This window comes from Tachyglossus aculeatus, chromosome 11 (genome assembly GCF_015852505.1).
Source record: "Tachyglossus aculeatus isolate mTacAcu1 chromosome 11, mTacAcu1.pri, whole genome shotgun sequence".
NCBI lineage: Eukaryota > Metazoa > Chordata > Mammalia > Monotremata > Tachyglossidae > Tachyglossus > Tachyglossus aculeatus.
In genome coordinates, this window is record NC_052076.1 from 5,834,097 (window position 1) to 5,860,401 (window position 26,305).

The 26,305-nt window shown below is 45.7% G+C and overlaps 2 protein-coding genes across 2 annotated transcripts in view; both read right to left on the reverse strand.

The window, feature by feature from the left end:
• Positions 1–6,433: 6,433 nt before the first annotated feature.
• The window catches only part of LPCAT2 (lysophosphatidylcholine acyltransferase 2), a 75,455-nt gene continuing 55,583 nt past the window's right edge, over positions 6,434–26,305 (reverse strand). Inside the window, exons 15-17 of the mRNA XM_038754221.1 lie at positions 12,213–12,311; positions 9,849–9,990; positions 6,434–6,901 (exon numbers count right to left, since the gene is read on the reverse strand). Coding sequence (XP_038610149.1) covers positions 6,717–6,901; positions 9,849–9,990; positions 12,213–12,311 — 426 coding nt within the window. The 3' untranslated portion in view covers positions 6,434–6,716. The remainder of the gene's footprint in view (positions 6,902–9,848; positions 9,991–12,212; positions 12,312–26,305) is intronic.
• On the reverse strand, positions 20,083–20,901 carry CAPNS2 (calpain small subunit 2). Its single transcript, XM_038753636.1, has one exon. The coding sequence runs from the start codon at positions 20,899–20,901 to the stop codon at positions 20,158–20,160; it is 744 nt and encodes a 247-aa protein (XP_038609564.1). The 3' UTR covers positions 20,083–20,157.

Sequence of the window (26,305 nt, forward strand, 5' to 3'; positions counted from 1 at the left end):
CACTGCCAAGGCCTTGCCTGGGAACAGCCAGGCTGTGGCCCCTCCCTCCATCTCTCACTAATTCATTCATTATTTCATTCATTCAATTGTATTTATCGAGTGCTTACTGTGTGCAAAGCACTGTAGTAAGCACTTGGGGGAGTACAATATAACAATAAACACATTCCCTGCCCAGAATGAACTTACAATTCTGCACCATGGTTACCCTCCCGGGAGAGGAGGAGAAGCCCTGCGTTGAGAAGCAGCTTGGCGTAGTGGACAGAGCACAGTCATGGGTCTAGGATCATCATCATCAATCGTATTTATTGAGGGCTTACTATGTGCAGAGCACTGTACTAAGCGCTTGGGAAGTACAAATTGGCAACATATAGAGACAGTCCCTACCCAACAGTGGGCTCACAGTCTAAAAAGGGAAGACAGAGAACAAAACCAAACATACCAACAAAATAAAATAAATAGAATAGATATGTACAAGTAAAATAAATAAATAGAGTAATAAATATGTACAAACATATATCCATATATACAGGTGCTGTGGGGAAGGGAAGGAGGTAAGAAGGGGGGGATGGAGAGGGGGACGAGGGGGAGAGGAAGGAAGGGGCTCAAGGATCCGTTCTGTCTCCAGCAGTGGTATCCAACGATCTCCTGATGGAGTCTCCTATCTAGAACAGAGGACAAGTTTTGGTAAAAATGATGGGAGCTTCTTGTTGTCATTGTTCCAGGCCATTTCTGATGGTCCAGTGCAAAAGATTTCTGTTTCTCAGGATTCTGCAGATTTGGGAGTGAGGACAAAACCCTTGTGATGCCCCTGTCATAGATTGCCATCCAGTGCCCCCTAGAGGCTAGAAGAGAAAAATGCTTCCACAATGTCTCGTGTACCCCAGAAGTGACTCATTCATTCATTCATTCATTCACTCATTCACTCATTCATTCAATCATCATCATCATCAATCGTATTTATTGAGCGCTTACTATGTGCAGAGCACTGTACTAAGCGCTTGGGAAGTACAAATTGGCAACATATAGAGACAGTCCCTACCCAACAACAGGCTCACAGTCTAGAAGGGGGAGACAGGCAACAAAACAAGTAGACAGATGTCAATACCATCAGAATAAATCGAATTATAGCTATATATACATCATTAATAAAATAGAGTAATAAATATGTACAAATTAGAGTAGTAAATATGTACAATCAATCAATCGTATTTATTGAGCGCTAACTGTGTGCAGAGCACTGTACTAAGCGCTTGGGAAGTACAAGTTGGCAACATAGAGACAGTCCCATCAATCAATCGATCAATCAATCGTATTTATTGAGTGCTTACTGTGTGCAGAGCACTGTACTAAGAGCTTGGGACAAGTTGGCAACATACAGAGACAGTCCCTACCCAACAGTGGGCTCACAGTCTAAAAGGGGGAGACGGAGAACAAAACCAAACATACTAACAAAATAAAATAAATAGAATAGATATGTACAAGTAAAATAGAGTAATAAATATGTACAAACATATATACATATATACAGGTGCTGTGGGGAAGGGAAGGAGGTAAGATGAGGGGGATGGAGAGGGGGACCAGGGGGAGAGGGAGGAAGGGGCTCGGTGTGGGAAGGCCTCCTGGAGGAGGTGAGCTCTCAGTAGGGCTCTGAAGGGAGGATGAGAGCTAGTTCGGCGGATGTGTGGAGGGAGGGCATTCCAGGCCAGGGGAAGGACGTGGGCCGGGAGTCGACGGCAGGACAGGCGAGAACGAGGTTCAGTGAGGAGGTTAGCGGCAGAGGAGCAGAGGGTGCGGGCTGGGCTGTAGAAGGAGAAAAGGGAGGTGAGGTAGGAGGGGTGGAGAGCATGGAGAGCCTTGAAGCCGAGAGTGAGGAGTGTTTGCTTGATGCATAGGTTGACTGGTAGCCACTGGAGATTTTTGAGGAGGGGAGTAACATGCCCAGAGCGCTTCTGCACAAAGATGATCCAGGCAGCAGCGTGAAGTATAGACTGAAGTGGGGAGAGACAGGAGGATGGGAGATCAGAAAGGAGGCTGATGCAAATATCATACTTATTGAGTGGTTACTGTGTGCAGATCACTATAATAAGTGCCTTGGGAGAGTACAATATAACAGAGTTGGTAGACAAGTTCCCTGTCCATCAAGAGCTTACAGTCTAGAGGGGGAGACAAACATTAATATGAATAAATTACAGATATGTACATAAGTGCTCTGGGGCTGAGTCGGGGTGGGAATAAAGGATGCAAATCCAAGTGCAAGGGAGACGCAGAAGGGAATGGGAGAAAAAGGAAATGAGGTCTTAGGGAAGGCATCTTGGAGGAGATGTGTCTTCAATAAGGCTTTGAAGGTGAGGAATTAGGTGGATGAACCCTACCTAATTGTCAATCACTCATATTTACTGAGTGCTATGTGCTAAGCACTGTACGAAGCACGTGAAAGAGTACAACAGAGTAAGCAGACACATTCCCTGCCCACAACAAGCTTACAGTGTAGTACTGCAGTTGGTCATGAACTGATTAACCTCCCTTTCACAACCATCCAGATCCACTCGGGAGGTGTATGTTTCTATGTGCGTAAATATATTATATAATATTATAGCTGTTTATCGGATTCAAATATAAGATCACTGAGGGTGAAGGTGACAAGCTTTGCTCCAGCAAATCAGTCCATCATCAATGGTATTTATTGAGTGCTGTGTGTAGAGGACTGTACTACACGCTTGGGAATGTACAACACATGCGAGTTGATAGAGGTGGTCCCTTCCCACAAGGAGCTTATAGCCTACCGACAAATCAACGCCGATCCTCTTGTAGCTTCAGAGTTTCTATCACTCAACCAATGATATTTATTGAGCACATACTATGTGCAGAGCATTGTACTAAGTGCTTGGGAGAGCACAATAAAACATTTTGTCTCATGAGTTTGTCAACTCCCTGAGAGGAGCAAGGGTAAAGGTTATCGGATGATCAGATAACACTCGGGAATCCTTGATCTTTGGTATCTCCACAGTGGCAGTTCTGGTTGGATACTGGAATACTGTCTTTGTGGGCAGAGAACGTGCCGAGCACCTCTATTGTACTGCACTTTCCCAAGTTCTTAGTTGAGTGTTCTGTCCTCAGTAAGCACTCAAATACCACTGATTTACTGATAGTAACATTCAACATTCACACTACAAATAAAGGGTTTTTTTTTTTTACTTCGCTATGCTTGAATTTTTTGGTTTAGATATCTTCAGAGCTCATATATTCCTCTACACTGTAAGCTCCTCCTCTAGACTGTAAACTCATTGAGGCAGGAAACGCACTAGACATACAGTTCAGTGCACACCATACGCATTTAATAAATATGACTGATCATAAACAGTAACTTATTCCTCCTCAAACTGTTTTTAAAAACATTGTACATTTAGCTGGTTTTAATGAAATTTAACTCCTAATTTTGGATACTGTGGTGGGGAGGAGAAAGTCTTGGAGAAATCTGTTAAAACTGCTAAAAAAAAAATGAATCTCCGATCTTGTAAGGATCCTGATGGATCACAACTCGCTATGCAATCATACTAGCAGAGAGGAAACTTTGGGATTAATTACTGCTTGCATTTCATTAGAATAAAATCATTTTTGACATATCATAAAGGCTGAAATGCAAACAAAAAAATGATTCATCACATGTACAAATACACAACACTTATTCTGACCAACACGTTGAAGAGGCATATTAAATTTCAAGACAAATGGAGAAAGTGGAATTACAAAAAAACACTCACACAATGATTTCATATAGCAAGCGTGTTTATTCAGTAACAGAATAATAAAATGGCAACATGAAAATCCCACTGACAGGTGATTAAAGGAACTAAATAGCATAAGTATTGTTTTGTAAAAAGAGGACACCAATTGCACAAAACCCAGAAAATCCATGCTCTGCAATAGCTTCAATTAAAAAATCTTCAATCCTTCAGGATTTATAAGACTAATAGTTAAGTTTTATGAGATAAACGAAAACAATTACTGGATCTGAGTAAATCGAATAATTTTCAGCTGCTCATGGCAGACGCTCTTATGAGAATCTACTCTCTTAATTACTCAAATGATGAATTTCAGCTCATTTAATGGTTTTGTCCAAATACCTTGGAGGAGGGAAAAATCCAATGATGACTAATTTTTTAAGGATGACAGTTTCGGATATTCATTATCCAAATGTGCATTTAATTATGTGGGAAATGAGGACATTTACGACTTAATGTGTAAAATTAGCTTAAAAATCGCTCTCACTTGCCAAAAAAAAAAAATCCTATCGGCATCATGAATGTGCCTCTTTTCCCTCAGGATGGCCTACATGTTGAATGCTGCGTTAAGCGGCTCTCTCTAGTGCAAACTGTCATTATCTTCTGAATAAAGGGAAAGGATTTATTCAATAGTTCAAAAGTTAGAACTTTGCTCTATACAACAGAAAGTGCCCTTTCAAATTTTGAAATATGCAGGGCTCTGAAGTAAGCTGTATATACTGAGAGACCAAATTCTGCTGAATTTAAGAGCAAGATTGCTGATTAAAGGGAAAGGACCACAGTTTCTTTATCACCCTCCTCCTCCTCCTGGACCACTGAACTAGTCACCATTGGACTGTGTGGTCGGACGTGTTGCATGATGAGATGGACCTTCTTCCCCAGAGATGAGTGCGTGGGGTGTTCGGTCTAGGGAGTTCTCTCACTTGCTGCCCTAAAGTTTCCTCGTCAGGGGTGCGGCCTGCCTTCCATCTCAAGTGTGTGACAGCTAAAACAGGGCCTGCTCTTACCCCCCTGCCCTGGAGCCCGTGACGGGCAAGTATCCCTTTGGCTCTCTGCTGCTGTTGCTGATGGTGAGCAAAACCAACAGCACCGCCTCCGTGACGTTCAGTCCATCACCACCCAGGATGGGTAAAAATGGCTCCCGAAACATAGCCTTTTTCCCCACTTCTGTGAGTCCCTGAGTTTTTGAGGTCTCGATATTTTGATCACAGTTTTGGAGCCCCGTGCTTCTTTTTAAGACGTTAATCTCTGATCACCTTCAACTTCAAAAGGTCGGTCGTTTATGCCTTCAATTTGGAGAGCACTTATTTTTTTTCCAAAGCATCGCCCCGTCAATGACCTCAAAGCGAAATCCCATTTGGATAGCTGGCTTAGGGGAGAACAGGTGAGTGTTACATTGTACTCTCCCAAGTGCGGTGTTTAGTACAGTGCTTTGCACACAGTAAGCACTCAATAAATATGATTGAAGGAATTAATATTTTGATTGGGTTTTTGATTAACCGCTTTGGCCATTTGGCAATCACCCCACCCACAGCGTCACAGTTATTAAATTCACATCTATAAATTATTTATTTATATTAATGACTGTCTTCCCCTCTATACTGTAAGCTTGTTGTGGGCAAGGAACATGTCTACCAACTCTGTTGTATTGGACTCTCCCAAGCACTTAATAGAGCGCTCGGCACACAGCAAGCACTCAGTAAATACCACTGATGGATTAATCTCTTGCACCTCTATTGTCTTATTTAAATAAAACTCAGCTCTTCTGGATGCAACCCGTCACTGATTTTGCCATTCCCAGCCGGCCTTAAGTGAGGGCGTTATATTCACAAAATTCTGCCAGCTTGGTAGGTTTGATGATTTCTTATCTAAAAAATGGAGCTGTTTTTGCCGATACACTAAAGTTGCCCTTCCCAGGCAATGTCTATCACCCACAAAGCCCACAGATAGTAACACAGTAAACTCCGGGTTTCTGCAGGCAGGTTCAGACCTGGCTCGGCACTCCATACTTTGCAAATTTTGGAGTTCAGAACCCACCCCTTCCCTTCCCCCCACAAATAAAATTAGCAAGGTGACGCCAAAAGTCATTTCTAGCTTTGTCAATAGTTATATTTTTACATCTACAAACACAGTGGTCTTCCCCGCGGTAACAAACGAAGCCACAAAACAGCAGGAAGCTTAGAGAGGAAAACAGTTTGCCGCATGCAGATTCAAAAGTCATAAAGCCCAGGGATGCCTTCTTCCCTCATAGCTCCATAGTGCGGAACAACCTGGAGAGGAGAATGAGTTTCCTTAATACCCTCCGGGATTCTCCATACAAGCCATGATCATGCCCAGTTCAAGAGGGATGCACCCACTACCAATCTCCCTTGGGCAGTTCCTGGAGGTGGGCAGGGGAGCCGTGCGTGGTTTGCCCATGCCTGGGGCCTTGGCCCTGACACTACCATCGTTTGGATACCCAGATGACGATGATGGCATTTGTTAAGCGCTTACTATGTGCCAAGGACTGTTCTAAGTGCTGGGGTAGATACAAGGTAATCAGGTTGTCCCACGAGGGGCTCACAGTCTTAACCCCCATTTTACAGATGAGGTAACTGAGGCACGGAGAAGTTAAGTGACTTGCCCAAAGTCACACAGCTGATAAGTGGCAGGGCCAGAATTAGAATCCATGACCTCTGACTCCCAAGCCTGTGCTCTTTCCACTAAGCCATGCTGCTTCTACTATGACGTATCGTTTCTCCAGCGAGATCCCTTATGGGCTTCCGCCTCTCTGCTCCGAGGCCTGGAGAGTCAGGCCGAGCCCTCCTTACCCAAGCAAAGCGTGTTAAATCTGAAGTTTCCTCAGGTCTCTGCAAGCACACTTTTACTACTACCGATAAATGCCTACGTTGCTTAAATGAAAGCTGAATTTTGTCCCAGTGGAAGCAATTGCTTTCAGGCGTCCTTTTTGCCCGTGGCAGAGTCTTCGGTATTTTCAGGGCTCACTTGATTAGTTGCCACTGGGAAGGTTTCTTCAACGTCTTTGGGCATTGAAAACACATGGCACGCCTGGAGCTCGAGGTACGCTGTGAACAACTTGGCGTATTCTGGATGTTGTAAGGCAAAACTCTTAAACTCCTCTAGAAGAAGAAAAACAGAAAACAAAACACCTTCCAAGTTTTACTAAGCTCAAGATGAATACCCCACAGGGAGACGATAACGGATCCGATTTCTAGGACTGCGGGTTGCTGCTTGGTGACTTTGCTGTCTGACACGGGGACCGAAACTCAACAGAAGTATAATTTCATTTTGAGTGTGGCAATTTTAGGGGGATGAGGATTGAAAGTGGATGGGCTTGTCTCCCCACTTCTAGAGTGTGAGCCTGTGGTTGGGAAGGGATCGTCTCTGCTGCCGAATTGTACTTTTCGAGCACTTAGTACAGTGCTCTGCACATAGCAAGCGCTCAATAAATACGATCGAATGAATGAATGAATTCCAAGAGTCATCAATAATAATAGCAATGAAAACTGTGGCATTTGTTAAGCGTTTACCAGATGCCAAGCATCATGCTGAGGTAGATACAAGATCATCAGGTCAGACACAGTCCCTGTCTGACATGGGGCTCGCACTCTAAGTAGGAGGGAGGAGAGGCTTTGAATCCTCATTTTACGGATGAGGAAACGGGGGCCCAAAGAAGTGACTCGCTTCTAAGATCACACAAGAGGCGAGTGGCAGATCTGGTCACCACTTTCGGCCCTGACTGGAAACTCTCAGGCCTGGACACAGACCTGGGATGAGTAAAGTCTGAAAAGTCCAGCTCAAAATGCCGCAGGGCCCACCGCCCCCAACCAGGCGGGGCTCCAGCCTCCAAAGTGAATTTCCTACCCATTAGAGACTCTTGAGAAGGACTGAGATGGCGTGAGCCCTGCTTTCTATGACAGATGTTAAGCTCCCAGACTCTGGTGCATAATAATCACATCACAAAGTTCCCTGATGGGAAATAACCGACCACCCCTTTCACATCCAGACTGAGACTCGTGGCAGAGGGGATGGAAGTCTGGCTCTATTAAGCATTCGTGTTTGAGTGTTCACACTCTGCCATCCACACTCTGCCAAGCCGGGCTTCCAAGCTCAGCAGATGGGCATGGCCCAGCCCGCCGCTGTCAGCCTCTATTTGACTGGTGGGATGCTAAGGATCCCCAGAAGCAGAGGGGTGAGCTAGCCCCACCTCTACTTAAACATGGAGATTTCTTCCAATGCCCTTGGCCACAAACTTCCTGGAAGGAATTGTATGATAAAGTCTGGGAGAGCCACGACTATTTGGGCCTCGCTGCCACTTCTGAGTGGCACTGAAGTTGGGGGATAGGAGCTCAGTCAATCAGATTTAGTGAATGATTACTTGGTGCAGAGCACTGTACTAATCGCTTGGGAGAATATGACAGAGTAAGCAGACAAAATTCCTGCTCCCCACCTGTGAAACAGGGACCGTGCCTGACTCCAGGATTCTTGTTTCTACCCCAACATTTAGTATGGTCCTTGGTACATAGTAAATGCTTAGCAAACGCCACAGTTATTAGTTATTATTACTGCCTTCCACAAGCATAAAGATATGCACGCAAGTGCTGTGGGGCTGGAAGGTGAGGGAACTAAGTGCTTGGCAGATGGGGATATGGGGTTTGTGTGACTTCTGCAGCAGAGCTAAAAGTTGTTTCTTGGCAATCTTTCATTGGTCTGTGGGAAGAATCTCCGAGAAACAACTTTAACAAGAAAAAGGCTCTCAGAACCCTGGGCTTTTCCTGCTGGATGAACCGATCGCATTCCATGAATGCAGATGGTGCGCGTTGGATTTTCCACATGGCTTTTCCACCTGTTCCCCCCCTAAAATGGGCCTCTAGCCCTTTACTACATCCTTTATCTGTAATCTATTTTATTGTCTGTCTCCCCGCTGTAGACTGTAAGCTCCTTCTGGGCAGGGATCACGTTTAGCACTTCTACTATATTGTATGTTCTTTCCTAAGAGCTTAGTGCAGTGATCTGCACAGAGTAAGCACTCAATAAATACCACTGAATGACTCTCATGAAACAGACTGGTGTCCCCCCGCCTCCCCACCCCACCCCACCCCCTCTGCAGTCAATCAATCATATTTAGTAAACAGTTACTGTGTGCAGAGCACTGTACTAAGCACTTGGGAGAATACAATGTAGGCGATATAAACTACACATTCCCTGCCCACAATGAGCTTACAGTCTAGAGTGGGAGACAGACATTAAAACAGATTATGGATAAAGGATATATTAAGCCCTAAGCCCTTCTCCTCTCTTCTCCCACTCCCTTCTGCGCTGCTCTTACTTGCTCCTTCATTCGCCCTCCTTCCCATCCCCACAGCTCATATGTATATATGCTATTTTTTTATTTACTTATTTGTCTATTTGTTTATATTAATTGTCTGTCTCCTCCTCTAGATTGTAAGCTTGTGTGGGCAGGAATGTGACTGTTGTTATAGTGTACCAAGCGCTTTGCACACAGTAAATTCTCAATGAATATGATTGAATGAATGAATATGGACATATTATGTAGATATGGACATAAGAGCTGTGGGGCTGGGAGGGAGGATAAATAAAAGGAGCAAGTCAGGGTGACGTGAAAGGGAGTGGGAGGGTGAAGCCTCCCAGTTTTGCCACCCAAAAGTGGCAGCGAGGCCCAAATAGTCGTGGCTCTCCCAGACTTTATCAGACAATTCTTTCCAGGAAGTTTGTGGCCAAGGGCATTGGAACAAATCTCCACGCTTAAGTAGAGGTGGGGCTAGCAACGTGCTCACCCCTCTGCTCTGGGGATCCTTAGCGTCCCACCAATCAAACAGAGGCTGAGGGTCGGGGTAGTACCCCAACCCACCATTCATTTATTCATTCTTATTTAGTGAGTACTCACTGTGTGCAAAGCACTGTACTAAGTGCTTGGGAGAATACAATATAACAATGAACAGGCATATTCCCTGCCCACAGTGATGATTTGAACAACTCTGGGTTTGGCTGTGGGGCCGAACCTCCCGGGGACGATCTCTTTGGGGTCCCTCCAGGCCCACTCACCGTAGGAGACGTGCTCTGAGTCCCCTTTGGCTATTTCTTGGAAGAGGCTGCAGACATCCAGGTCTGGCACGCCAAGGGAAGACCGCAGGATCGATGTGAACTCATCCTCTGTGATGTAGCCGTCCTCGTCCACATCAAAAAGCTGAAGAGGGAAGTCGGGGGGTGTCAGTCTCAGAGAGCAACCTCCAGGGACCACTGTGGTGCTTGTTAAGTGCTCACTATGTCAGAAGGATCTGGGTTCTACTTTCAGCTCTGCCACTTGTCTGCTGTGTGACCCTGGGCAAGTCACTTAACTTCTCTGTGCTTCGGTTACCCCATCCGTAAAACGGGGATTAAGACTGTGAGCCACATGTGGGACAGGGGCCATGAATAATCTGACAAACTTGTATCTACCCCAGCGCTTAGACCAGCGCTTGGCACATAGTAAGTACATAATAAACACCACAATTATGCACTGTATGATCAGGTCAGAGATTGTCCCTGGCCCACTCAGGGCTCACAGTCTAAGGAGGAGGGAGAATAGGGAGACGCAGCATGGCTTAGTGGAAAGAGCATGGCCCTGGGAGTCAGAGGATCTGGGTTCTTGTCCTGGTTCTGTCAAATGTTTGCTGTGTGATCTTTGGCAAGTTACTTAGCTTGTCTGTGCCTTACTTCTCCTGTTCTCCCTCCTATTTACTCTGTGAGCCCTATGTGGGACAGGGAACCGTGTCCAACTTAATTAAAGTGTACTTACCCCAGTGCTTAAAACAGTGTTTGACACATTAGTAAGTGCTTAACAAATATCATAACCCCCCCTAACCCCAGAAAAACAAAAAAAAAAAAACCCAGGTCTATTGAGTTCCCCATTTTACAGATGAGGAAACTGAGGCACGGGGAAGTTAAGTGACTTGCCTAAGGTCACACAACCCTCAAGTGGCAGAGCCAAGACTAGAACTAATATTTGCTGTCTCCCAGGATGGTGTTCTTTCCCCTAAGTTAAATTGAGCCATTTTAGAGATGCTTAGAAATGCTCCCTTCTATTCAAGGAAATAGAGACATTTTTCAAACAAGAAGAGTATAAGAGTTAAAGAGCTGATTGTAATTCCCCAGACAGGTAGACAAATACTCTAACTGGGGTTAGAGTAACCCTACGCTATGATGAGAAAAATGGAATCGAAATCCACTCTCTCCAACGTCCAAAGAAAGCCCCAACTCTGCTGAAGTGTTTAGACTTAGCCAGTCCAGGAGCGCCAAGATGTGATGAATCCCTATGGGAGAGAGTGTATTCCTTCTGATGACCTGTACATCATCAGTTTGGAAAAGATGACTTTTCCTGATCTCATCCTCAGGGAAGGAGGATTTTCTTTCAGGTCTGCTTACTCAACCATGGCTCTTGGCTGAAACTGCTTGGCAAGCACTGAATCTGTGTGTGTAAGCCACTGACCCCTGCGAACCTGAGGCTGGGATCCATGAGAGAGACAGAGAGAGAGAGAAAGAGAGAGGGAGAGAGAGAGAGATATTTTGTGAGTGAGATATTTTTTGTGTGTAGAGAGTGTGTGTTTGTACTTCCCAAGCGCTTAGTACAGTGCTCTGCACACAGTAAGTGCTCAATAAATATGATTGAATGAATGAATATATATATATAAACCATGGATCCCTGCAATCTTGAGGCTGGGAATCCATGGCTCCCTCAAACCAACTTGAATACCACCAATGATAACAATAATAATAATAATGGCATTTATTAAGCGCTTACTATGTGCAAAGCACTGTTCTAAGCGCTGGGGAGGTTACAAGGTGATCAGGTTGTCCCATTTGGGGCTCACAGTCTTCATCCCTATTTTCCAGATGAGGTAACTGAGGCCCAGAGAAGTTAAGTGACTTGCCCAAAGTCACAGAGCTGACAATTGGCAGAGCTGGGATTTGAACCCATGACCTCTGACTCCAAAGCCCGAGCTCTTTCCACTGAGCCACGCTGCACCCATGCGTCACTGCGTCTTCCTTGCTCTTAGGTGGTTGCCTGTCAAGGATACCTCACTGCTCCACCTACTACCCCCAAAACCCACATCACTCTACATGTTCATTCATAAATCATATTTTGGATTCTCCAGATGAGGGGGCAACTGGCAGCTGGACAGTGAAGTAGTTTTCCCTATGAATTTTACTTGCTCTTGGGTTGTGACTGTCGCTGTGTTGCCATCAAAGAGCTGCCTGACAAAACTGACACCTGCAAGTTCTCCCTTCTAAATGTCAACAAAGCTAATGGCATTATTCCTTCATTACTTGTCGCAATGGATCTACAAACTCACGAAGCAGGTTGATGGATTTCAAAATAACAAATGGACGGTCAAAACTAATTTGTGAGGCTAGCAAATCTTACTGTACCTTAAATGCCACCTGTATAATTTCTTCAGTGTTGGCAGGGTTACAAAGGACGGCTAGACCGATTACATACTCCCTGAAGTCTATGGTGCCATCATTATTCTGTGGAAGAGGCAAAAATCAATGATTAGATTGAATAGTTGAATCGTTGCTCGCGGCGTTTTGTGTGACCAAAGAGATTGAGCTAGGCCATGCAGATTAACAATGACTTCATGCACTTGGGTTATTGTGGACGAAGAGGGTTTACATTGTGTTAGAACAGCAAACAACCTTTCTGTTCCCAATCCTGGAGGAAGAAAGCAATCAGCTAGAAGTTTATGTCTTTTTCTTGCAAATACGGGAAATCAGACAGATTCCTTCTGTGTTGAGTGACTTTCCTGTTCTTTGTTTACAGGAACAGTCCAAAAATCAGTGAGCGACAGAATTGCTTTGTGCCAGGCAGTCTCTGGGGTCCTGTCTTGGTGCATATTTGTGTTGGGGAGTGCAGGGGCAGGAAGGATGGTCCAATGGCAAAAACCTGAAGCCAGGAAATAGCAAAATTCAGGGCATAGCCCATTCAGGCTCTTATTCCTTTGGAGTTCTGTTGTGGCTGGGCCTGCATTTTTACAGCTATACACATGGTACTCCATGGAATCTCCCAACAGCGAACAGTTTTGGTATGCAAGGAAACCTCCCCTAGGCTCTCATTTCCTCTTCTCCCACTCCCTTCTGCATCGCCCTTGCACTTGGATTTGCTCCCATTATCCACTCCTCCTTTAATCCCACATCACTTATGTCCATAGTTGTAATTTATGTACTTATCCTAATGTCTGTCTCCCCCTCCTGACTGGAAGCTCCTTGTGGGCACGGAATGTGTCTAGCAACTGTTATATTGTACCCTCTCAAGTGCTTAGTACGGTGCTCTGAACACAGAAAGCTCTCAATAAATAATAATAATAATGATGGCATTTATTAAGCCCTTACTATGTGCAAAGCACTGTTCTAAGCGCTGGGGAGGTTACAAGGTGATCAGGTTGTCCCATGGGGGGCTCACAGTCTTAATCCCCATTTTACAGATGAGGTACCAGGCACAGAGAAGTGAAGTGACTTGCCCAAAGTCACACAGCTGACAGTTGGTGGAGTCGGAATTTGAATCCATGACCTCTGACTCCAAAGCCCATGCTCTTTCCACTGAGCCACGCTGTTTTTCTATGACTGATTGATTGAGGGTTGCAGGGGTCCGTGGTGGAAAGCTAAGTGCAGATTTCACTGTTTTCTCCTGTTTTGTTTTTAATCCCAAAGAGGCTTGGAACGTCAAAAGAGAAAAGATATTTAATAGGCATTTGACCCCCTTCGTCCGGATGAACGTCCAGCCTGCAGCAGAAACCTGGCAGCAGTCGATTGGAAGCCGTCAGAAGTTGTCCAAACCTGGCTGGCTTGGTGCCGGTCCCATTGTAGGGGTTGACATCTCCTCCAAGAGGCCTTCCCTGACTAAGCCCTCATTTCCTCTTTTCCCACTCCCTTCTACACCACCCTGACTTGCTCCCTTTATTCAACCCTCCCTCCCCAAACCCACAGCACTTATGTACATAACCACAATTTATTTATATTGTCTGTCTCTCCCTTTAGACTGCAAGTTCGTTGTGGACAGGGAGTGTGTCTGTTATATTGTTGTGTTGTCCTCACCCAAGCGCTTAGTACAGTGCCCTGAACACAGTATGCACTCAGTAAATATGACTGATTGATAGTAATGGAGCCCCGTCTCCATATCTGACAGATCGCCACTCTCCCCACTTTCAAATCACATTTCCTCCAAGAGACCTTCCCTAAGTTCTTATTTCAATCAGTCAATCAATCAATCGTATTTATTGAGAGCTTACTGTGTGCAAAGCACTGTACTAAGCGCTTGGGAAGTACAAGTTGGCAACATATAGAGACAGTCCCTACCCAACAGTGGGCTCACAGTCTAAACGGGGGAGACCGAGAACAAAACCAAACATATTAACAAAATGAAATAAATAAATAGAATAGATATGTAGATAGATAGATTTCCCCCATTTACCTTCCCTCTTGCATCACCTAAGCACTCAGATCTGTACCCCTTAAGCACCTGGAATTCACTCTATGTCCAACCCCATAGCACTCATGTACATAGCCCTATAGTCTTCCATTTCCCCCGTCCGTAATTTATTTTAATTTCTGTCTCCTCCTCCTGACTGAAACCTCCTTGAGGTTAGGGATGAGGGTCTACTGGACTCTCCCAAGCGTTAGCATAGCGCTCTGCACACTGCCAGTGTTCAATAGGCTTTCTACATCTTTACTCTGGGTCTCTCTCCTTCAGGCAACTTGGAGAGGAGACCTGGGGCAAGAGTAGAGACACAACACTCCAACCTAGGGGCCTGGCCTTCCCGTTCTGTTAACGGGAGTTTCCCTGTTGTATCTCGTGACCCAGGATACAGGTCCTGATGCGGTCTGATTCAACCCGGCTCTTAGGACCCCCATGCAACTCCTTCAGGTAACTAGAAGCTTTTACTGGAAGCAACCCTTGGAAATGGCCTGGAAACCTACTATCAATCAATCACTACTTTTGCATGGGGATGATACACACCCAACAGAAATTCCTCACAGTTGGCTTTAAATCACCTTGTCCCCTCCTGTTACAACCCAGCCCGCACACTTCACTCTAATGCCAATCTTCTCACTTACCTCGATTTCATCTATCTCGCCCCTGACTTCTCACCCACATCCTGCTCCTGGCCCGGAATGCTCTCCCTCTTCATATCCGACAGATGATCACTCTCCCTCTTCATATCCAACAGATGATCACTCTCCCAACCTTCAAACCCTTATTAAAAGAATACCTCCTCCTAGAGGTCTTCCCTGATGCGCCCCTCATTTCCTCTTCTCCCACTCCCTTCTGTTTAGTCTTGACTTGCTCCCTTTATTCACCCCCTCCCCTAGACTCAGAGCATTTATGTGCTCATCCATAAAACATTTATTTACATTAATTGTACATATTTACTATTCTATTTATTTCGTTAATGATGTGCATTTTTAGCTTTAATTCTATTTGTTCTGACAACCTGACACCTGTCCACATGTTTCGTTTTGCTGTCTGCCTCCCCTTTCTAGACTGTGAGCCCAATGTTGGGTAGGGACCACTGTATATGTTGCCAACTTATACTTTCCAAGCACTTGGTACAGTGCTCTGCACACAGTAAGCACTCAATATGATTGAATGAATGAATGAATTAATTAATGTCTGACTCCCCCTCTAGACTGTAAGCTCATTGTGGTCAGGGAATGTGTCTGTTCACTGTCATATTGTGCTTTCCCAAGCACTTAGTACAGTGCTCTGCATACAGTAAGCACTCAATCAATACAATTGACTGAGGATTTAATTTTTAACTTTTTTTTTCAAATCTATCTATCACTTTGGGCACTTAGGGAATGACAGCTACATAAATCCCAATTTGCTTTGACAGCATACCTCCATGATGAATTCCTAGGCTCACCCTGAAATACGATCAATGAAATGCGTATGGTATTTGAAAAACTACCAGTCAAAGCTTGGCAATCAATCTACCCAGGATTTCTCCAGTGCCCACAGGGTACAGCTGAGTGAGCCAGGAATTGGAGAAATTACTGTGAACTGTAGCAGACCCAATCCTTGCACCCTCTCCACCTGCTCTATTAGGGGTAGAGGGAGAAGCAGCATGGCTTAATGGAAAGAGCATGGGCTTGGGAGTTGGAGGTCACGGGTTCTAATCCAAGCACCACCACTTGTCAGCTGGGTGACTTTGGGCAAGTCACTTCACTTCTTTGGCCTCAGTTACCTCATCTGGAAAATGGGGATTAAGACTGTGAGCCCCACCTGGGGCAACCTGATTACCTTGTATCTACCCCACCACTTAGAACAGTGCTTGGCACATAGTCAGTGCTTAACAAATAACACCATCATTATTACTACTCCCCATTCCAAGACGTGGGCCAGGGCTAAGGACTTTCTTCAGGGGTATCCAGGGAAGGGCTCTGCCGAGGCTTCCTACAAGGTAAAGACCCTGGAGCCAGAGTTGCTGTTCGGGCACCACAGGGATCACAAGGGAAGCAGCATGACCTAATGGAAAGAGTCAGGGCCTGAAAGTCAGAAGGACATGGGTTCTAATCCTGGCTCCGCTGCTTATCCATTGCATGACCATGGGCAAGTTCATGCTCTGTGCCAGAGTTCCCTCATCTGCAAAATGGGGATGCAGTACCTGTTCTCCCTCCTACTTAGGTTGTGAGCCCCATATGCTCACATGATTATCTTGCATCTATCCCAGTGCTTAGTATGGCGCTTGGCATAGTAAAGCACTTAAATACACAATTACAATCAATCAATCAATCGTATTTATTGAGCGCTTACTGTGTGCAGAGCACTGTACAAGGAAGGGGGGGACTAGATAAGGACCCTCCCATCATAGAGAAGCCCGCGTGGCTCAGTGGAAAGAGCATGGGCTTTGGAGTCAGAGGTCAGGGGTTCAAATCCCGGCTCCACCAGTTGCCAGCTGTGTGACTTTAGGCAAGTCACTTAACTTCTCTGTGCCTCAGTTACCTCATCTGTAAAATGGGGATGAAGACTGTGAGCCCCCCGTGGGACAATCTGATCACCTTGTAACCTCCCCAGTGCTTAGAACAGTGCTTTGTACATAGTAAGCGCTTAATAAATGCCATCATCATCATCATTATTATTATTATTATTATTATTACAGAGCCGGTAGGCCTGAAGGGCAAGCAAACCACTAAGCCAAGGTAGAGCTTAACTTTTACTAACAGCTCCCCTCACTTCTGATCTCTCAACTCCTAAATGACTTTTCCATAGGAGATTAAGCAGAAAGGGGGTAAACTCTAGTGGGAAACATTGGTGACTTTCTCTGTATAGGGTCCTCCGATTGTGTCGCTGACTTTCCCCCCTCCCACACGGGCTTATGATAAATGATTCCATTTACCCATCTCACATGGAATCTGACTCTCTAACATGAAAAGAGAAGTTCTGGAAATGCCTAGAGAGAGCTGGATCACACATGGGTCATGGGAGAAGAGGGGATGTGTACTGGGGAGGGAAGTGGTCCTTAGGTGTAGTGAATAGAGCCCAGGCCTAGGAGTCATGGTCATGGGTTCTAATCCCACCTCCACCACTTGTCTGCTGTGTGACCTTAGGCAAGTCACTTCACTTCTCTGAGCCTCAGTTACCTCATCTGTAATAGGAGGATTGAGACTGTGAGCCCCATGTGGGACAAGGACTGTGTCCAACTCAAATTGCTTGTATCCCTGTCAGAGCTTAGTACGGTGCCTGGAACATAGTAAGTGCTTAACAAATTCCCTTATTATTATTATTATTACTTCCAGAGATAGAAGGACTCAGGAGTCTCCTCCGTCCCGGCAATGCAAAACTGTCTTCAAACCCAAGATGTCAGGGTCCTGTGATTCACGACCCTTAACTGCACCCCAACTGACTCCCTTCCTAGCTAGCGCACACGTAATTCAATCCTGGAACAAGGCCAACCACTCAGTTAGGTAAATGGAACCCTGCTGTCATTTTAGACAGATGTACAACTTCCTGTTCATTTACAGCTTTGAGACACCACCTATCATCATCCTAATATAGTCGAGGCTGGGGTGGCGTCCCTTGAGTAAAATCCTAGAATGAGCCTACCCATCCCCTGGTTATTTTAACCCCTTCCCAGCAGATCGCATGCCTTTCTGAGGGAGGTCCGGTGCCTCATATGGAAGGAAGGGGCTGTCACCTCCACTGTCTTGACTCCCATTCAATCAATCAATTAATCAATCATATTTATTGAGTTATTGCGTGCAGAACACTGTATTAAGGGCTTGGGAAAATACAATATAACAATTAAACAGACACATTCCTTGCCCACAATGAGCTCACCGGAAAGGCCAACCTGGAAGGCTCTGACCGGCCCCTTGCTAATTGCCACATCTCATCAAGGTATTCTGCCAAGGTGGCACAGCAGAAGCACTGCTGGTGTGACAAACAATAGAAAACTCTGCCCATTCTGTGGACACTTGTGCCTATATTCTCTCAGGATTTAGACTGAGATAACCCTTGGTGATGGAAAAAAATCCCTTCATTTTCCTTGAAAAATATAAAGTGATCCCGCAAATAAATGTCCTTCAAAAGTAAAGGGAAGGTAATAATAATTTTAACAATTACCATACTTGTTAAGTGCTTAATATGAGCCAAGAACTGTTCTAAGCACTGGGGTAGATACAAGTTGGTAGATACAAGTTAATCAGGTTGGACACAGTCCCTGTCCCACAAGGGGCTCACACTCTTAATCCCCATTTTACAGATGAGGAAACTGAGGCCCACAGAAGTCAAGTGACTTGCCTATGGTCACAGTGCTGACCTGTGGCAGAGCAGGGATTAGAACTCAGGTCCTTCTGACCTCCAGGCCTGGCCTCTATCCGCTAAGCCACGTCATTTCTCTAGAACAGCCCACTAGAGCAGAAAGTTATAGTTCTGAAAGCCGTTAAAGCAGCTTCCTAAGGAGACCGATTCGAGCTGTCCTGCAGATGGCCTGGCCTTGTCCATGCAGAATAAGGGAGCTTCCAAAGCAGATTTGGGGCACACCTCCCCATCCCCTAGAGGAAATGAAGCCAGGAATGCCGCCAAAGAACAGCTACATGTTTTCCCACATCGGTTTTTCTCTCTCCCCGCCCAGCCCTCCAGGTTGAAGTGTGAGAAGAAAGAATGCAGGCTCCATGCTACACTACGAGCTAAGTGGTTCCATGAGGAAAAATTCTCCTTTTCTCCTGCTTCCTCTCGAGAGCTGGAGAGGAGCAAGCTGTGAGTTACATCCTTGCAGACTAACCTCAGCCAACTTTTACAGACTCCCCAAGGCACTGACGAGATCCTCACGGGAGAGAACCAGGCTGGTTTCTGACACTGTGTTTGGCTCTTCCCCGCCTCCTTTCTCCTTGTAGTCTACAGAGGAACAAAAATATTTTCTCTGCTCTGAGGCAGGACAAGACCTAACAAGTGCTATAATCAACTAGGCAAACCTGGTTTTGTATGAAGAACTTGTAAGAGTGATCATTTTGATTCATTAAGACAGCCAGGAACATTCTATTCCTTGCCACTTCTGACCCTTTTAAAAATCAAAACAAACATAAACCACCTGTTTGATGCTTTTCTCCTGAGGTGAACAAAGGTAAAGAACTGAGAACGACAAATGCAAAAGATGCGACAAATCCTCAATATGTAATTCCTGATTTTTACATACAGCTCACTCTCTGACCAGCCTCCATTTCACTATTCACTGTGTGTCCCTCCATACTCCAATACTGCTTCCTTGAAACTCTTCACTTTCAGACGGTTCTGGCTACCTGACAGAAAGATCATACGGGAAATAAAAGAGGAAGAGACGCGAATCTTCCCTCTCTCCTGTCTTTTAAAAAGAAGAAAAATTCATCTGATATTTAACTGATCTTTTAGATTTTCTCATGGCACAATTTTAATACTTGACACTATTACACACAAACTATAATATACTATCTATATACTATCTCCAGCATTATTAAAATGTATATATGATAAATTATATACATTTATGTAATAAACCAAGAAATTGCTGCAAACTCCTTTTAAGCCTTCCCCACAAACACATTCTTCTGCTTCCCTTAGGCAGACCATCGCAAAGTGCACACTTAAAAAGTCTCACAGAAGTGAAAAACTCATGACACAGCCCAAAGAGAAACTACTCAAAACACCGTGCCGCAAAAACCCATTTTAATGAAGAAGTAAAGACCCGATTAAGCTTGCAGAAACTCACAGGCCCGACAGAGCCCGCCCGGAAAACCACAATCGTCCCTGCGGGTCATCCTACGTCGTCGGCCTGGAGGCCAAAGCGGTCCCCGTCTTTCCCGGGGAACCGCGGGGTTTCCGATTTCTCCTCGGCCCCGTTCCTTAGGAGTACATGGTCAGCTGCAGCCACTCCTGAATGTTCACCCGAACCTGTCCATTGGCATCTTGGTCCAGAGCCTTGAAGGCACGGAACATGGCATCCAGGCGCACGAGGCAGCTGATGAAGTTGTTGAAATCCATGCTCCCATCTTCGTCGGAATACCTGCGGATGATCATCAGATAGAGCTGCTCGTTCAGCTGGAAGCCAGCGGCCTGCAGCGCCCCGGGTAGCTGGGTCCTTCCCAGGGTCCCCACGTGGTCAACGTCATATTGCTTGTACACGCACTGCCACTTTTTGATGTTGTTCCACAGATACTTGAATTCTTCAAAGCCCAGCTTGCCGGTGGTGTCACTGTCCATGACGGACACTATGCTCCGGCACGTGTCGAGGCTAAAGCCGTCGGTCTTCAGGTCTTTATGCTTGGAGAGAACCTTGTTCAGAATGTTCATCAGGTCGGTGGCCCCCACCTCCATGCCATCTCCGGCCAGCTGGGCAAAGAGGTGCCGGAACTGCCGAACCTCTTCGCTCTCGTTGGCATCCGCGTTCGCCAGGTGGCTGTGCTGCGGGGGCGGAGGTTCGGGAGTATACTGAGCCGCGGCTGCCTCGCTGATAAGGTTCACGATGCCTCCGACGATCCCGCCGAGGTTTCCCCCTCCCCTGTGTCCTCCTCCGCCAAGGAGTCCTCCCAGTGCTTCTCCGAGACCCCCTCTCTCCGCGCCTTCCAACAGAGCCTTTGCCAGAAACATCCTGTCCTCCTGAGGCGAGGGAAGCGAAAATGGCCAGAGCCTTGGAGGAAAGTCTACCAGCCGAAATGGAGTTTGAGCAGGACTGGAGGTGGAAAAACCGGCTTATCTGTGTCTGCTTTGACTTCACCACACCCAGTCATGTCTCACCAAGCCTGTGTGTGGGTCTAGCTGACTGAATTCCATGAAGTTCTAGCACCTGCCATCTTGCATGGTGGGTTTCATACATCTTTTCCCATCCCTCTGGCCAAGGCATTATTCTGTAGAAGTTTCATTAGCTTTTCGCTGGGTGAGAAAGAGTAATCTACAACTGTGGAGTGCCAAGGGCACTCTGATATTCACTGAAAGATTGCCTCTCTGGAGAAATTTCAGGAGGACATGAACGTTCTTGACAGGCCTGCGAGAGCTGGCGGTGGCGGTATTTTCTTCTCTGAAGCTACAATGGGCCATGAGAGTCTCTTTCTCACTACAAAGCCAACGATCAAAGTTTTCCAAAGAAAATTCCCCAATCTCCCTCGATTCTCATCTTTTGAGGAAGATGTCTAGCTTGGAGGCAGGAAGTTGGCCTAAGTAGCAACTTGACCTGGCCACCAAGAGGGCTCCATGGTTAATCGGCCTCAAACTTCCCTTTCCTCTATCTTGCCACCAACCTCTCGCCCACGTCCTGTCTCCAGGACTTCAAAGCCTTATTGAAGGCGCATCTCCTCCAAAAGGCCTTCCTTTACTAAGCCCTCCCTCCCTCTCTTCTCCCACTCCTTTATGTGTTGCCCTGACTTGCTCCCTTTATTCATCCCCCTCCCAGCCCCACAGCACTTATGTGCATATCTATCATTTATTTATATTAATGTCTGCCTCCCCCTCTAGGTGGTAAGCTCAATGTGGACAAGGAATGTGTCTGTTATATTTTACTCTTTCAAAGTGCTTAGTACAGGGCTCTGCACACACTAAGCACTCAATAGATAATAATAGTAATAATGATGATGGCATTTATTAAGCACTTACTATGTGCAAAGCACTGTTCTAAGCACTGGGGAGGTTACAAGGTGATCAGGTTGTCCCACGGGGGCTCACAGTCTTAATCTCCATTTTACAGATGAGGTCACTGAGGCCCAGAGAAGTTAAGTGACTTGCCCAAAGTCACACAGCTGACACCTGGCGGAGCCGGGATTTGAACCCATGACCTCTGACTCCAAAGCCCGTGCTCTTTTCACTGAGCCACGCTGCTTCTCAGATGTGATTGACTGACTGAGATCCAAATGTTTGGCAATACTGCTTGACTGATGTTACCTTCCTCGCATTGCTTCCTCATGGCTTGTTGACAGGGAGGTGGGAGACGAAAAGTAGCAGCAAGGGCACTACCAATCCCCTGAGAAGCAACGTTGCCTGGTGGATAGAGCACGGGTCTGGGTTTCAGAAGGACCTGGGTTCTAATCCTGGCTCTGCCACTTGTCTGCTGTGTGGCCTTGAGCAAGTTGCTTAACTTCTCTGGGCCTCAGTTACCTCATCTGTAAAATGGGGATTAAGACTGTGAGCCCCATGCAAGACAGGGGCTGTGTCCACCCCATTTGTGTGTATCCACCTCAGTGCTTAATACAGTGCTGGCACAAAGCAAGCACTTTGTAAATACCATAATAATAATTATTACTATTCATGACGTACCCCAGTGCTTAGAACAGTGCCTGGCACAAAGCAAGCACTTTATAAATACCATAATAATAATTATTATTATTCATTACCTACGCTGCTGCTTAGAAAAGTGCCTGGTATATAGTAAGCGCTTAACAAATATTATAAAAAGAAAAAAAATATGGTAGAGTCGACTGGACACCGCTTGCTACGGAGCTCCTGGCTCAACCCTTCCCCACAAAGTCAATGTGCTCTACATTTCCACCACTGGTACTTTCCACTTTTCCAGTGTACAGACAACCGGAGGTCCTAAACATGAAGACCAAATTATTTTTACCTAGTCCCCCAAAGCCGGACAGTGATGGCTCTCCACTCACCTACCTCAGAGAAGCAGCATGGCCTAGTGGAAAGAGCACAGGCCTGGGACACAGAGGACCTGGGTTCTAATCCTGACTCTGCCATTCGCCTGCCGGGTGGCCTTGAACAAGTCACTTCACTTCTTGGGGCCCCAGCTGCCTCATCTGCAAAAATGGGAATTAAGACTGGCAGCCCCATGTGAGACGGGGGCTGTGTCCAACCTGATCAGTTTGTATCGACCTCAGTCCTCAGTGCTTAGTTCATTTTCTGGCACATAGTAAGCACTTCAATACCATTGAGAAGCAGCGTGGCTCAGTGAAAAGAGCCCGGGCTTTGGAGTCAGAGGTCATGGGTTCAAATCCTGGCTCCGCCAATTGTCAGCTGTGTGACTTTGGGTAAGTCACTTCACTTCTCTGGGCCTCAGTTACTTCATCTGTAAAATGGGGATTAAGACTGTGAGCCCCCTGTGGGACAACCTGATCACCTTGTAACCTCCCCAGTGCTTAGAACAGTGCTTTGCACATAGTAAGCACTTAATAAATGCCATCATTATTATTATTATTTAAAAAACCCAACAAAAAACAAAGGTCTTGCCAGCTTCCAAAGTTCCTGTCACTGAACTACCTATTACAAATGACTGCGGATCCAATTATTAAAGATCACCAGGAAGACAGATTCCAGACGCTCCCTTGGTTAACTGTCCATTATGTTCATATTCTTTCAGTAAGGAGGAATTTTTTTTATGAAACTTAAACAAGTTCTCTCCCTGCAAAGAAAACCTAATGCCTCATGTCCTGACCTCTGTGGGAGAGTGAACAACTAGTTAGGGCTTCCTTCAAAGATTTATGGGAAGCAGGGAGGCCTGGTGGAAAGGAGCTGGGAGTCAGAGGACCTGGGTTCTAATCACGGCTCCACCCCATGCCTGCTTGTGGTGACACTGGGCAAGTCACTGAACATCTGTCTCTGTTACCTCATCTGTAAAATGAGGGTAAAATATCTGTTCTCCCTCCCTCTTGGACAGTGAGACAGGATCTTTGTGTAATCTACTTTTCAATCAATCAAACATTCTACCTACCCCAGTGAGCTTAGCACATAAGCGTTTAAATACTAAAGATGATATTCTATGCACTAAATTCTCCCCTATGAATTGACACCTTATCGTGGCAGGAGAGTTTGTGAACACTGATGAAGCTTAGAGTTCTGCCATAGGGCTAACAGCATTTATTTATTAATCGCTAAGTGCAAAGCACTGTTCTAAGTGCTGGGGAGGTTACAAGGTGATCAGGTTGTCCCACGGGGGGCTCAGAGTCTTAATCCCCAATTTACAGATGAGGTAACTGAGGTGCAGAGAAGTTAAGTGACTTGCCCAGGGTCACACAGCTGACAAGCGGCAGAGTCGGGATTTGAACCCATGGCCTCTGACTCCAAAGCCTGGGCTCTTTCCACTGAGCCACGCTACTAACCATAATGGAAAAGTCTAAGACCAAGCACTAAAGTCAATTCAACTCTGCTGGACTGCAGAGGCCTGGGAAAGAGTCAAAGGCAGATGTTCAAGTGATTGAAACATTGATCAAACACAACGGCAGGGACTCAAGTTTTTACCGCGTGGAAGAAGGCAATGTATCTTTACCACTGAGCTGGTATTTTTTTATGGTATTTGTTGAACACTTGCTATGTGTCAGACACATTTCTAGGCACTGGGATAGATACTCGTGTCCTCCCTCTGGCCTGAAATACCCTCCCTCTTCACATCTGACAGACGATCACTCTCCCCACCTTCCAAGCACATCTCCTCCAAGAGACTTTCCATCTAGACTGTAAGCTCATTGTTGGCAAGGAACATGTCTACCAACACTGTTATGTTGAACTCGCCCAAGCACTCAGTACAGTGCTTTGCACGTAGTGTCTAATAAATATACCTGAGTATTTGATTGATTCTATGTAAATTCACCAACATACCACAACTGAACTAAACTCTCTCAAAAGGACCGATTTGATTGTATTGCATCTATCCCAGTGCTTGGCACATAGTAAGCACTCAGCAAACAGGACTATTGTTATTAGTCTAATCCCGGCTCTGCCACTTGTGTGACTTTGGGCAAGTCACTTAACTTCTCTGTGCCTCAGTTACCTCATCTGTAAAATGGGGATTAAGAATGTGAGCCCCACATGGGACAACCTGATAACCTTGTACCCTCCCCAGCGCTTAGAACAGTGCTTTGCACACAGTAAGCGCTTAACAAACACCAAAATTATTATTATTACTTTGAGACTCTGAAAGTATGGCAGCTCAGCAAGATCCACCTAGACTGTGAGCCTATTGTTGGGTAGGGAGCGTCTCTATAGGTTGACAACTTGTACTTCCCAAGCGCTTAGTACAGTGCTCTGCACACAGTAAGCACTCAATAAATACGATTGAATGAATGAATGAATCCACCACACTGCGCAATCTGCGTCTTTCAAATTCAAACTTTCGCACTACTTGGTCTACAGACCAGAAGGAAGCAAGCCAGAAGAGCAGACTGTTTTTGAAAGAGAGAATGGATTAAATGGCCAAGATACAGAACAGGCAGCTATCCGATCTTCTGTCTCTACTCCATCAAATCCTCCCCCTGCAAATCACAGAGTTAAGCCATATATCATAGGCGGACATGCGTATCTGATGTGCTAACAGGCCTCTCTGTTGTATTATTCAGACTTCACGAGCAGAGCAAACTTTCACATGCCATGCTCAGGTATGGAAAAACAACAGCCTCCCCAGTCATAAATAAGCAGAGCTGCCCGGGCCAGCCAGAAGGGTGAATGACTGAATTGTTCAAAGACTCACCAAGCGCTGTACCCTAGGGGCAGTTCTGTTTCTCTAGAGGAGAATGAAGCCAACAGGCTGGAGAGAGAGGTTTGCTATTGCCACATCCCTTGGTGTAGCTAGTACGTGAAATTGAGGACTTCAGTCTTCAAAAGGCAACCCAGCTGGGACGTCTGAGTTCTCATCCAGAGCATTTCATAGAGCTTTGAGGGACGGGTGATCTGAATTTCCAAACCTGCAGACGTTTCCCGAACTTATTTATGCACGGTCTTGATCGCCTTGTAGATTTCCATTGCTCTCTGGGATACTGTCATTGGGGTTAAGAATTTATGCAAAGAAACGGAGGTCACCAGATTCCCCATCAAGTTGGGGAATCACGTACGGAATCCTCAAACACTTTCCCTCTGATTTCAGAGCTGGTTGCGAACTGAGGCAACTAGTGATGCCAACACACCCTCTGCTTCTGGTAAGAATTTCTAGCAAACTTTGGCTACATGCTTGGAGGATCTGCTAGAATGTCAGTTTCCTTCCCTCAGATGTGTATTCTAGCTTCACGTCAAAGCTTTATATCACGGGAAGGAACTGAGCCCCAGAACCCAGTTCCGATGCTGTTAGTGT